General features: G+C 42.1%; 1 protein-coding gene across 1 annotated transcript; it reads right to left on the bottom strand.

Annotated features, from left to right (window-relative positions):
• Positions 1–473: 473 nt before the first annotated feature.
• Positions 474–13,146, bottom strand: si:ch73-256g18.2 (small integral membrane protein 36). Its single transcript, XM_044178271.1, has 3 exons — positions 13,112–13,146; positions 9,635–10,288; positions 474–4,513 (listed from the first exon to the last, which is right to left on the bottom strand). The coding sequence occupies exon 2, from the start codon at positions 10,124–10,126 to the stop codon at positions 9,779–9,781; it is 348 nt and encodes a 115-aa protein (XP_044034206.1). The 5' UTR covers positions 10,127–10,288; positions 13,112–13,146; the 3' UTR covers positions 474–4,513; positions 9,635–9,778.
• Positions 13,147–13,627: the final 481 nt, after the last annotated feature.

The raw sequence follows: 13,627 nt of genomic DNA, 5'->3' as shown, positions 1-13,627 counted from the left end.
CCCTCTGGTTATTTTGATTCCTGAAACTTAAAACTCCCTGAGAGTTATGTGCATGTGTCAGTAAATAAACCAGGTATTCTGAAACGGGCCGTTCTGCATAATGAGCACTTTTACTTTTGGTACTTTAAGTATATTTTGATGTTAATACTTTTATTAAGTTTGTGAATGCAGGACTTTGACTGTCCGCCCGGTGTGACCAGATTAAATCCCGGTGAGTACACACGCACAGCCCTTCTGATTCAGTTCACCCTCTTTAGCACCCCGCTAAGTTGGAATTGTCATTATGTAACACCATTTTCTCAAAGTGAAAGGGAGCAGATCAGGATATTCTGCTAATCCCACGAGTCCAGGCCGTCACGTGGTGACAGCAGAGCAGCTTCAGTGCTGCTTTCACCTCTGGAGGCAGGTGGACAAGTCCACGAAAGGCTCCCTGCTGCGGAGACGTCCTAAAGCATGTCAGCATTATACAACAGTTCAGTTTCCAGCTTTTATTCATAGATTTGCACATTTGCTTGTTTACAGGGTTAAATAAAACCTTAATGCACCTTTTAAAGTTCTGGTCACATTATTGTCGTTACGCAATAACAGGTTTAAGAAAGAAGACATTATTAAATACACTGGAATCATTTCTGTGATTATCTCCCAAAATAAAGATAAGTGTTGAAAACATAACCAGCTCCCATTTCTCTGTGGAATAAGACGACTTCATGCTTCAGTGTTAAACAACAAAACTCGTGAGCACCAGCTTACACAACTATTTAAAAGAAATCAGTACATGTGCAATGAACACTTCTCCAGAGGTGGAAACAAGACGCAACAAACGACCCAAAGCCGTTTCTCTAAAGCTCACTTCCTGTTCGTTTAACCCCGGGTGCTTTGTTCAGTGTTGGTTTTTATCAGCTCACCGGACTCATGATGTAAGTGCGGATATAAATCTGTCACTGCGAATCAATAAACAGGAAAAATAAAGTTGCATTTCTACGTTGACTTGTTGCATGAGTCACGTTTGTTGCGTCAGGTGTGGCGATGGACGTGTCGCTCTGCGGCTCGGCACGCTTTGCATTGTTTTTCAGTCCACTAAACTCTCCAACAGTCATTTGAATCTGAATTTGTTTATTTGACGAAATCATCTAAACTCAAGGTCCACTGACTAGCTCTTTCTGGAGCTTTCAACACGACCCTGTCACCAGACGAGAACGTCATTATTGGATAATTCTGCAACACGCTGGATTACCTTCTTTTACATCCCATGCCCGCGTACATGGCAGCTATGGTATGGTTAAGTAAGCATTGATTGTATCAGTAGTAGCAGTGTTTGTTCTAGCTCCCCAGCTGGTACAAAGCCTCTCTTCTCTTTGCATCAGATGAACGTGCATCACACGTTACATCACATGCCCTCATCACATGTGTGTTTAAATTCATTTGAAAGGTATTCTGCAGTTTAGATGCCTGAACACAAAACATCCAAACGCTGCTGCCGTTATCAGCAAGTGTTGTGCTGAAACAACGAGACGCCACATTCCCGTTTTACAGCTTTTCTCCACAGCAGCAGTTCAGCTTGTGTTGAAGCGGACAATAACTTTCAGACTGCTGCTGCTCTGTTTCCGTTTTTCTGTTTTTATTCAAGCGTGTCCAAGTGTTTCAGCGGACCGGAGTATCTGTCGTCTGAAGGAAGACTGTGATGCCATTTGGTGGCGCTTTCATCAAAGTCTTTCCCGAGCAGTCTGGACCGCATCTGACGTCACAGACCGGTTGTCCGGTTGGTGGCCGGATCTTCAGCGTTGCGTGCGGCGGCGGCGAGGCCCGGTCTCTGAGCCTCATGTAGGAATCAGATCAGCTGTCAGGTCAGGCCTGAACATGACGAGCTCTCAGCCTGTTGACAACCTGAAGCTTACGTAACCCTCCCCACGGACAAAAATACAGCACAGGACAAAAACAAATACATAATACATGCTCCTAATACTCTGCAGCGGTCACCATATAATCCACAGACATGGAATATGGAAGGGGGGTGGATAATTGTGCAATTCATATTGGATGGGATGCAGCCATTGGTGGGCTGCTCAGCTGGCTGTGTGCTGTTTTTTTTTTTATGTAAGAGGATTTGTCCCAGTGAGGGACTCTGTGGCACGGGTCCTCTAAAGACTCGGGGTTGGATCATCTGTCAGACGGTGCCACAGCCAATGAGCAGAGGGGACGGCCTGACGTGGGAGGCGAGAGTCTTTTTGGTCGAGGAGGATTTTGTCGTTTCAGGAAGGAAGCGAGATTAATCCAAACAGATGTGCATGGTAACAATTACCTATCATTTCTGACATTTAGACTCAGTCAAAGACAGAAAATTCATCTTTTCTGTCCAGCGCCGTAAAAAATACATGAAAACATGAGATACTGTTGAAGCTTGAAGAGACACTCATATCGTTCCCAAATCCCAAAATTTAGTATAGCTTTCCCAAATCCATAAATGTCCCCCAGACACAGACGAATGAATCTCTTAGTATCTGGCCCCTGGTCTGTGGGTTTATTTCCTTCTGGTAATTTGATGAACACACGTTTATTTAGGGATTAAAATAAAACAGGTGTTAAATATACATTTTGAAGGGCCTCTTTACGAGGAAATTAAAGATTCCCTGACAAATTAGCAGTTAATCAAATTACCAGAAACCAATTCACACAAGGTGAACCTTTTGGGGCCCCTGGGAGTCTGGGGCCCACTTTGCTGGGTTGGTACTCCAGGCTTGCTCCAGGCTGAAGATACTATAGGTGCTACAACATAATTAGGAAGTGCATGTTTAATAACTCAGTTTTATGACCCCAAAAAGAGTTCACATTTTCATTTTGTTCAGGGGCCCAAAGTGGATGAGGGGCCCTGAGCGGCTTTACAGTTCCCTTCTCCCTCAGGCTGTAAAACTGCTTCAGATAATAATAAACTGCTGATTTTACTGAGGATTCATGTAGTTATAAATTTAAAAAGATTGAACTGAGCGGTTCTGATGTTGCACATTGGTAGAGCTTAAAAAGATTACATCATCATTACCTGATTAAATAAAGGTTACATATATACATCACCTGATACATTTGGACATTTCAGAATTGTAAAAAAAAGATTTTTAAAGGTTATTTAAACAGTTTAAAACACTTTTCATAAACCCAGTGTCAGAGACTTCTCACACCCACAGAAAAACAATATAATCCTAAAATTGAGGCTGAAACATCGAAGTTAGCCTGAAAACAGTGGTGTGTGTGAGCAGCAGCGTCATGGTGTTTTCACCAAAAAACACAACCAGAGAAATATCTCTCTACACTGAATGACAATCTGTTTTAACTGTTTTGACCTTTACGACGGCAGACTTTTGACTTGTCATAGCAGGAAAAGCTTGACGGCGGCAGCTCCAACATGGCTCCTTTATTTGTTTCGCAGCAGTTTGAAGAGCTAGGCTGGGGAACACAACATCTGTTTCAGCAGAAATGAACAGACATGGTCGGTTATGTCTGGCTATGAGCTGGTCATTTTACCTCTGACCCATCTTTTTATACCTAGATACTGTTAGCTAACTTGTTGAAGCTAGTTTTAGCAGTTAGCATTAGCCTGTTGGCTAGTTTTCTGGCTAACTGCCTGTTCAGGTTTTCTCATCGAAGTCTTCTTGAGATTTAGCTTTCAGCATTTAAACCCAGTATTTCTGCACACTGCCCCGGCCTGCTACCGCTCGCAAGGCGGCCTTAACACACTATAGTAAGTTTATTCATTTATTTATATGGCGCCAATTCATAACAGAAGGTATCTCGCTGCACTTTTCCTACAGCGCAGGTCTAGACCGAACTCTTCGATCCCACCATGAGCAAGCTGAGCAATATTCAGCGAAGAAGAAAAAGAGCAGGGCAGTTGGTGAAAATGTTGGTTTTAAACGCAGACGGTATGTATGAAATCATGAAAATACCTTTGCACTTACAACCTGCTGCTGCTAGCAGGTAAAAATCACAGAGTAATGTGCGGAGCTATGAGCTCACAAATGGGGCTACCTTCACCATGAAAGCCTTTCTCAGGTATCTCTGTTTTGCACTTTTATGTTTTTTGACATTATTTGTGCTGATGATGGTGTCAGCTTTGGTTACTGACCAAAAACATCCTCCTTTCTTTGATCAAGTAATCAGTCACTGTTCCACGTAGTATCCGTCACGTGATTCACTTCCGCCACTGTCCAACACGCCAGCTGGCAACGCCTCAGTCCCAGTACACTGTAACGTCTGTTAGTGTTACTGCAAGCAGGTCCTGATGAGGCAGAGTCCAAGTCCGAATGTCTCCAGTGTCCCAGAAGATGATTATACCTCAGTGAACTGGTTGAAGTCAGACCTGTTGGACGTCACTGGGTGCTCAGCAGCCTCTGCTGGGATGTAACGGAGTCCATTCGACGGTTCAGGCTGAAGAAGCTGTGTGCTGCAGGTGGATGGAGGCCAATGGCAGGAATTTAAGGGGCTTCTGGGATTTGTTGTTTTTTCAGCAGGTGTGGCTGAGACCCTGGAAAAACCCGAAAAAAACATGGTGATAAATGTTGAGCAACTCTCCACATTTCAGTTTGTCTGCTAACTCTCTGTTCTGTATTTTATCTGTGTACTTTTCTCTAATGTAAACCAGTATTTCAGTCCAGCTGTTCTTTTGTCTTTTAATTAGCAGGATATCTCAAAAATGTGTTTAGAAATGTCAATGGCATTTGGTGCATTAAGCTCCAGAAAAGCTACTAAATGTTTAGTCAGCTGCTGTTTCTAAGCTCAAGAATGAACCTGAACATCTACTAATTCCATGACAACTGAACAAAAAGGTCATGTGATATGATGAAAGCTTCAGAAAAGCACCTTCAGTTGATTGTTTTGAACAAGAACCATTTTTAATATCTTTCTATTAGCCCTAAATATTTTCTAGTTAATAATTACTACTATTTTGGTGATCAATCGGTCAGTCCACCACTTTGGTCCAGGCAGAAATATCTCAACAACTATTGGATGGATTGCTATGAAATTTTGTTTAGACATTCATTGTGCCCAGAGAGGAATCCTACTGACTTAAGTGATCCTCTGACTGCTCATCTAGCGCCATCATCAGGTCACAATATTAATGTGTCCCTTTAGTTTATGACCAAATATCTGCAAAACTAATGGCATCCCCAAGAGCCTCAGCTGTACTCATGTTAATGTTAGCATGCTAACACGCTAAACTAAGATGTTGAACATGGCGAACATTATACCTGCTAAACATCAGTATGTTAGCTTTGTCATTGTGAGCATGTTAGCTGGATGATGTTAGCATTTAGCCTAAGTACAGCCTCACGGAGCTGCTAGCATGGCTGTAGACTCTTAGTGTTACTTTACTGTAAATGGGAAACAATATGATCACCCTATGAATCAAATAATTATTTGGTGATGATGCCTGTTTGTTATAATATGTACAACTACGTTCTCTGTACAGGCTTCTGAACATCAGTGTGAGATCGTTAGCCCGGTAATGAAACATATCTTTCTGTTTGAGAGAAACAGATGTTGTTTCCTCTGCACTGCGGCGTCTCAGCAGGAGGATTTTCCTCCAAACAAACATCAGCTGACTTTCTCTATCAGCTTCTTTTAACACCATCCAACAAATCTCTGTTAGCACCACCATCTGCTGCCTGCCGCATGTGTCAACCATAACCCTCTCTCAGAGGCCACCAAAGGGTTAGTCCTACTGTCCAGCATACGTCAAAGGGATGAGTGACGAACATGCATCCGTCCATCCATTCATTATTTCCCTGTCCAGTGAGGGTTTATTTTGCCAGCTAAATTCATCTCGGTGATGCAGGGAGGGAGGAGGGGTCAAGCAGGGGATTTACAGGCTGGTTCAGAGCTTCATGCAGCAGGACGAAGAGCTTAGAGTCTTGGACCTCAGGGTCCAGAGTTTGGGGGGAGGGGAGCCAACAGACTCGCAGTCTGGTGCTGCGTATTTTACTGGAGGGTCCTGACAGAGCTTCATAAACTGCTTCAACAGCTAGTGAAAGTCAGAACTTGAGACTAAAGACCAATCATGACAGTGTTTTCTGAAGCAATTTTAGCCATGTCGCTCCAGAGAGAGTCACGTGTCAATACGTGACACTCTCTCTGGGGCTCAAGGGGTGGCATGGTCGGTTGGTCGGTCGGTTTGTCCACCGCAGCACGTCAACGTTTTCAATTAGTGAAATATCTTTTGAGGAAAACACATTTGCTTCCCACATAATGTTCAGAGGCAAAGCTTTAGTAAGCTTTAAGTAAAGGAAGTACTATGTTTGTCTGCATGATGGTGATGGTACAAAGTTCGGGACCTTGACACCGGAGACCTGGAGTTCATATCCTGAGTTCTGTGTGGTTAGGTTTAAGCAACAAAAGCACTTTGGGTAAGGTTAGAGAAAGATTATGGTTTACGACCAAATACCTGCAAAACTGAAAACATTCCCACCAGCCTCAGCGGTTCTTTGTGTTTACTGCTAATTAGGAAATGTCTGTTAGACTTCTATGTCTTGTAATTATCTCACAATTATGAGAAAGCGATGCCATACTTGTTAAGTTTCTTCCACCCGATTCTACCCCTTTGTAAGAGTGAAAGTTGTTTCAGTGACAACACAGCTATACCATCTGATTTCAGCATCCACAAGCCATGAGCCAGTGGGCGGGGCATCGATGTAAAGCTCCATGCAGACAGCTTTACACAGGGGTTTAAAATGATTTACAAGGAACATTCAGACTGTATTTGATTCATGATGTTTCTGCTGTAAAAGTACTTATCCTCTTGCAAAATATTATTCAGTATGGACAGAACATAAGCAGCTGTGATTAGGGCAGCCAAAGCATACATGACATTTGGCTTGAACATTGTCACATGTTGGAAACTAAAGCTTGTGTATGTCAGCCTGTGAACTCGTTTTAAAAACTCTGTATCATCTGATCAGAAGTTGAATTTTCAGGACAAAAAGCAAGGAAATCCAAACATGGCTAACAATCTGTTGCAAGTGATCTGTTCGCATCTGTGTCCCCATTTAATCTCTTCATGTATTTTAAATAATTTCTGTGAATAACTCAGCAACAATTCCACTCCTCACGATTTACGCATGTTCAGTGTCAATGCAGGAAGTAGTGTGTCCTCTATATAGACAGTTGGAAAGTAAGGGTGAGGAGGTCAGGGTGGTGGATGGGTGACTAGCGTGTCAGACTTCTATACAAGAGCCAGGAGTTCACGTCCTGTCACAGACCTGGAAATAACACTTCCCTTTTTATTAACACGATGTTTCCCTAACCTTCACCAAGGGTTTTAGTTGCCTAACCCTAACCATACACTAACTATAGTTTATTTGCCATGAAAATTATCTTTCCCTAACTTTAATCATACTCTTGACATACGCAGATATTGTAGAAAGCAAGAATTCAAAAAAAAACATAGACATCGGACGTAACAAACTGTTGAAAGTATCCAGGGTTTGGTACAATTGTCCAATGTCGATGTTCTTGTCTGGCGATCAGGTTGGAATAACATCCAACCAAACTGGGTTTGGTAAACATCTGGAGCTATTTGTCGAACCTCAGTACTTATTAAAAATATAACAAATTGTGTCACAAAAACTGCCAAGCACTTAAAGTTTCCTCGGAAGTTATTGGTAAGACTCTTGTAAATTTTATCAGTAAATTTTGTAAATTTCTTTAATGTATATTTACATGTTCAGACATTATTAATACTGATGCATTGAGAAGTTTGGCTGATGTTGTGAAAAAAATGAATTTATGGAAAAATTGCTTGTATTTCTCAAAGAAATTTCTCAAAGGTTCATTTTGATATCAGTACCGCAATTAAGATACCGCACAGTCACGGGTATTTGCAGCAGTTTGACAACAGAAATTATTCAATTATCCAAAACATTAATAGAAACATCAGGTTTTAGTAACAGTCCTAATAAATTAAAGAGCGAGACCTTGTAGACCTGCCATTTTGTAACACCTTTCGACCGCAGTGCAGAGAGAAATCCATCATAGAAAAACAGAGACGAGTTTCTACATCTGCAAGAGCTGGCAAACGTCATGAATACGTCGCAGAAGCAGAACTAGAGGCAGAAAGTGAGTAAACAAAATAAAAACAGAACAGAAGTGACAGAACAGCGACCAACTGCAGCTAACTAATTAATCAGGTTTTGATTTGTTAATCTGATTATATAGGACCAATCAGCTGCTCAGACCCGGGTGACACATATCAGTAATGATTGATTTCCATGCATTTGCTAATGCATAATGGATTACAGTTGGAACATACAGAACCCTGGCACAACACAGCCTGTACATGTATGGGATGAACAGATGTCCTTGACACACAATGAACCGTAATATCTGAACACACACAGATGTTCACATGCAGGATGATTTAACAGATGTGGTTTATTTCAGAGAAACACTAATCTTTTTGATTGTAAGTTCAACTTTTTCATATACTTTGACTTTTACCATGTTCAAAAGTAAGAGTTTCCCCTCGTACTTTTGTTCTCGTTTTGAAGCCTCTGGAGCAACCTTTAGACTCTCGTGGGACACTGAAACCAGACTGATAAATACAAGTGTTGGGCCTTGTTGTTGTTGTTGTTATGGTCATTGTACCATAACTGATGAAACAAAACAACATTCTGGCAAGCAGCTGTGTCAGTTTAACCCAAAAAAGCCCAAACTTCACACACAAACTTCTCTCGCTATGACTTTCCACTAAGTACAGTCATTCTCTAGCCCCTAACTATGCGCTAAACAAATTCTAGTCCTCACCTCATCACTAAGACTAAAGCCCAAAATAAACAGTTTAAGTTGTGGGGAAACACCCTCTCGGTCCCCACAATGCAGGAGTCCCCACAATGTCAGTGCGCTGTCAGGTTTGACAGTAAGTAGATTCATTGGTTAGTTGATTGACCATCAACATTTTTAATAACTAATTTCTTTAATGTAGCATTGTAATGGGTTTTTTTTCCATACTTTTTTTTTTACAAGTTATTGACTAAACAAATTAATCCCCCGAAATTATTCCAAAACATTCTTTTGGGGGTTCAAAATTTAAGTATTTGAAGATACACACTGATTTTGTCATAACTGAACAATATGCACTTGATGAGTAATATTTGTGTTTTGTCTCGTTGTGTGTGGTGTTTCGAAGTGTTCATCGAGGCACACACACACACATACGCAAACTGTTGCTAAAAGCACTGGCAGACTACATGTGGTGGACCGTTCGTGTTTTGAGAAGGTAATATAAGATTGTATTGCCTCCCTGCTGCTTTTTGATCCTGGAATGTGTATCATGTTGTTACAGATTGTAGCTTATATTTTGTGTAAGTATTATCTGTTTGAAGTTATTGAAAAAGAGATAATGAACGAATGAAAAATAACAACCAACGGCACTTTTATAAATTTAGGAATTTTGTATTTGCACTTTTAATAACAATGACACTGTTTAGGTTGTATCAATTTCATTTTGTGATTTCAGTTGTCTTAAATTCTTGTTAATTACTGCTGTACATGTTTGCTCGTCTGCAGGGAGTGGGGGTTCAGGTTGGGGGTGGGATTATCAAAATCTTTTTTGGGCCCCAAAAGTTTTGGGTCGGCCCTGCTGGCTGCTTACCTCCTGCTGACCTACAGCAGCTCTTCATCACCGTCCAGGGATGTTAAAAAGTAAAAATAAGAGTCCAGGACTAAAAACAGTGTACAAAGTGATACAACAGCACTTCATGGTTGTCAGTCAGAACCTCCCTCCTCCTCCTCTTCCTCAGACCAGAGTACTCCTCTTCTCCCTTTCCCTCTCTCTTTCCCGCTCCCTCTCTCCTCTGTCTCGGCTCAGGTCTGGCGTCGGCAGCTCGCCGTGGCCAGCCGTGTTGTTGAGCTCGTAGCGGGACGAGGCAGGAGAGTTCTGCATGACCACCAGGCGTATGGGCGACTGGCTGGGCGGCGCCGGTGTGTTGTCGGGGGCGTACTCCTTGGTGGGGTCTTTGCCCCGGCAGTCGTACAGGATGCAGGAGATGAGGAAGACCAGGAGCAGGATGACATAGCTGGCGACCAGGATGATCAGGTTCAGGGTGACGGGGTCAATCTCCAGGTAGAATTCCATGAAACCCATGGTGACGCTTCATATCTCGCCCGGATCCAGAGAGGGAAGAGATGATGGGAAAATCAACAGAAGAAGAAAGGAAATATGGGAAAGAGAGAGAGATATTTGGGGGGGTGAAAGAGAAGAAACAGAAAAAAAGACTGTGGTGATGGACGAGGGATGGACAGCTGGCTAGAAAGAGAGAAAGAGCAAAAGACAGCAGAGGACGGCATCAGAGAGATGAAATGAGAGGGATCAGCTGAGAGAGAGAGAGAGAGAGGCGGTGACAGCAGGACAGGGTGGATATGAAGCTTTGTGCTTTAAAGGACGTTAATCCTCGCTGCTCCTCAACCTTGAATTTCAGCAGCCAATGATTAAAGCTGCTCAGTTTTAATAACTTAAGCCACCATTTTGATTTTCCCAACTACACAAACAGTGCAGTGACAAAATCATGCTCAGCAAAATGGAGGAAGGGACTTCAACACACACCTGTCAGCCTGCCATAAGCGTCACTTTGGGGATTTTGGGAGTCATGTAATATGTATTAAACAACTGCTTTATTATGTGAGTGATTATTTTTACATTTGAAATCAAATTAGATTAAAAGCATATAAGGTCACAGAACAGGCTGTGGTCTTGCTTCAAACATGACATTTTAAGAGTATTGCTGTTAGCATGTTAGCACATCCTGGTAATGACAGCTAGAGGCTTTTTTTTGGCCCAGATTTGAGCCTTACAGGCGGAGCTTCATCTCAGGCTGACTACAAATCCATCCTCTCTAACTTCCTACTTTATTTCCAGAATAAAGTCGAAATATTTAGAGAAAAATTGACAAACTTGAACCTGAACCATGGTCCTAAACCACAGCTATAACAGATTATTATATCGCAAATCAGTTATTGCTTCACATAAGTGGAGATCTTTCGATTAATATGATGTTTAATCGATAGATCATTACAGAGCCCAGTTTGTTTCCTCAAATTTCTGTTATACACTCAATATGCACTTATTTCAGACTTGGCTATTATATTTTGGCTGACACATGCTCACACACGCACACACTCGTTTTTGATGTTGTTTCTTGGATTATTATATTATGACTTTTCTCGTATACAATTTCAACTTCACTGGCAAAATATTTTGACTTTATTCTCTAAATATTACGATATTTGTCTCAAAATTACAACAATTAGCCACTCGATAACATCAGGTCCACCTCGGGTTTCCTCCTGAGCAGAAAACACACCCTGCTGAAGAGGCTTCTTGGTGAAGTCTGTATGGATTTCATAAAGTAAAGGAGGATATCTGTAATCATATGTTGAGCTGTTTATCTCAATGTGCATGGACGAGTCCCGAGGTAGCTCAGGGAAGGGTTTGACTGAATTTTGGCTTGTTCTAGCTGCTGGTGTTTAGTATTTTCTCTTGTCAGACGGTCACCTGTAGGGCCTCAGTTTGCTTTCAAAGTGCTCGAAAACTGATCTGACAGTATGGACCGATCTAACCCTTTCAGTTAGCACAAACCAGTTGACACACAGTAAAGGCTTCAGTCTTCAGACAAAATGCTTGTCTCATCGTCTAACAGTGTTTGAAACCGTCTGCATCTGGCAGTTTCTGTAACTTTCTTAAAGTGACGATCCGACCAGCGCTTCACCCAGTGATTGGTCGGGTGAGAGGAGGCGTGAACGTAAGCAGGGTTTGAACTTCTGCAAGCCTGAAAATGTGCTCTGTTATCCACGTTCACAGCGGGACTACAGAGAGCTTGCAGTATCCGAGTGTCGCTGCCTTCATGACCTGACAGCAGACAGTTAATGTGACAAAATGTGAAGCTTCTCATGCTGAGTGAAATGGTCCGACAAGTATTTATCTGAGCGTGAGCTGTAAAACCCTGATAATGAGGGAATGGGTTGAAAAATAATTTGATATTATAGTCATCATCAACATCACTGATAATATAAATAATAATTAAACTTGTCGTCGTGGCAAAACGTATAAATTGATTTATTTTGTCTACACAGAGCCAGAATAGCTTGTTTATGACAGGTCATCCACTTCCTGCGTTCAGCTGTACTGAAGATCTGATTTCAACGCAGAGATTGTAAATAAACCTGTGTATTAGATCACCTGGCCTGCAGAGCCAGTCCGTTACTGACTGTCATTCACCCTCCACCGGAGTGAATGACCTGCGTGAAGTTGTGCACGCAGCGTTGGACACGGTTAGATGACGTAGTACAAACTGAGCGCTTTGTTTCCAGCTTTTCCTTCGAGGGAGCGAAAGCTGTTCAATGTTAAAGTTTTAAATCAAACACAGAGGACACAAAATCTGCCCTGAAAACACATTTTTACTGGTTTCAAAACATCTAAAGAGTGGAGAAAGAGGCAAGCAGGCGCTGGTTTCTCTGTCTTTCTGTTATCACTGCTCATGCTCACCACCAGGCGCTTCTTCTTCTGTTTCTGAGTTAAAACGTGACTAAAGCAACTTGTGAACATCATCTGTAGGTAAGTGAGTTGCTGTAGCCCGAGCACCAATGGGATCACAGCACTGAATGTATACCAGATAGACTGTATACATAAAGTCATGTGACCACATCAGCCACAGAAACTGCAGACAGAGCAGGACAAGGCTCCACATGAAAGTCCTCCTTTACTGCTTTGAAAATGCTTCCTGTTGTTTGCATTCGTCCTGCATCTGTTCTGCATTATGCATCAGAGCTGCAGCTTCTCAAGCTTCTCCTGTGTCTCAGCGTCTCCCAGAGCTCCCACATAGATTCATGTAAAGCCTCAACACAAATACAAAGCACAGTTATCTCTCACTCCGACCAAAATGCAGAAACGGTTCAATAAGTTCACAGTAAAAACTGGGGCTCGCACTGCAGAACGCGTTCAGATTCAGTTTGAATGCACTTTGCGTCTGTAGACCTCTCAACCCTTCTCCTGTCTAAATAAAACACAGAAAAATGAAAAGAGGATATCCAGTCTCTTCAAAAAATGTTGTAAAATAACAGAATCAGGAAATACCTTTCAAACCAGGGACACCTAACTACTGTCCTCGACAGCAGATGGTGAGCGCCGGGGAAAAAAGGCGGGGTAAAAATAACAGAGCAGGAAAGATATAGCAAAGCGGATATTAGACTTTAGAGAGAGGACACCCAAACAAGCTGCAGTGACATGCTGATGGTATAAGATCAGCGTGACCCACTAAACAGTAAGACAGGCTGTCAGAACTGAATGATGAAACAAGGATGCAAGAATGCCCTTAAAAGTTCCTGAGCTGGATGTGAAAGTAAAATAAAACTCGGGAGAAAGAAGTGAGCAGAGATTCAGGAGTGACTTTGTTTGCTTTTCAAACTCTCCCGCGACCCTGTAGACCACTACAGGGGGTTTGTGGGAGACTCTGACCAGCAGATTCATGGAGTCTGTGTCTTGTAGATGAGAACCACTGAGCAGTTTTTGATTATGAAACAGGTCTCGTCCTGAAGTTGGAGAAAATGTTGGCACCTCACATCAAGTCAGTTTTATTTATATAACCCAAAA

The sequence above is a fragment of the Siniperca chuatsi genome, linkage group LG20, assembly GCF_020085105.1.
Source record: "Siniperca chuatsi isolate FFG_IHB_CAS linkage group LG20, ASM2008510v1, whole genome shotgun sequence".
In the NCBI taxonomy this organism is placed as follows: domain Eukaryota; kingdom Metazoa; phylum Chordata; class Actinopteri; order Centrarchiformes; family Sinipercidae; genus Siniperca; species Siniperca chuatsi.
Note: the sequence above shows the minus strand (reverse complement) of the source record. Positions and strands in the feature narration are given on the sequence as shown.

Excerpts from the sequence above, each read along its gene's own strand:
- si:ch73-256g18.2 (XM_044178271.1), bottom strand. The coding sequence starts at position 10,126 with ATGGGTTTCATGGAATTCTACCTGGAGATTGACCCCGTCACCCTGAAC.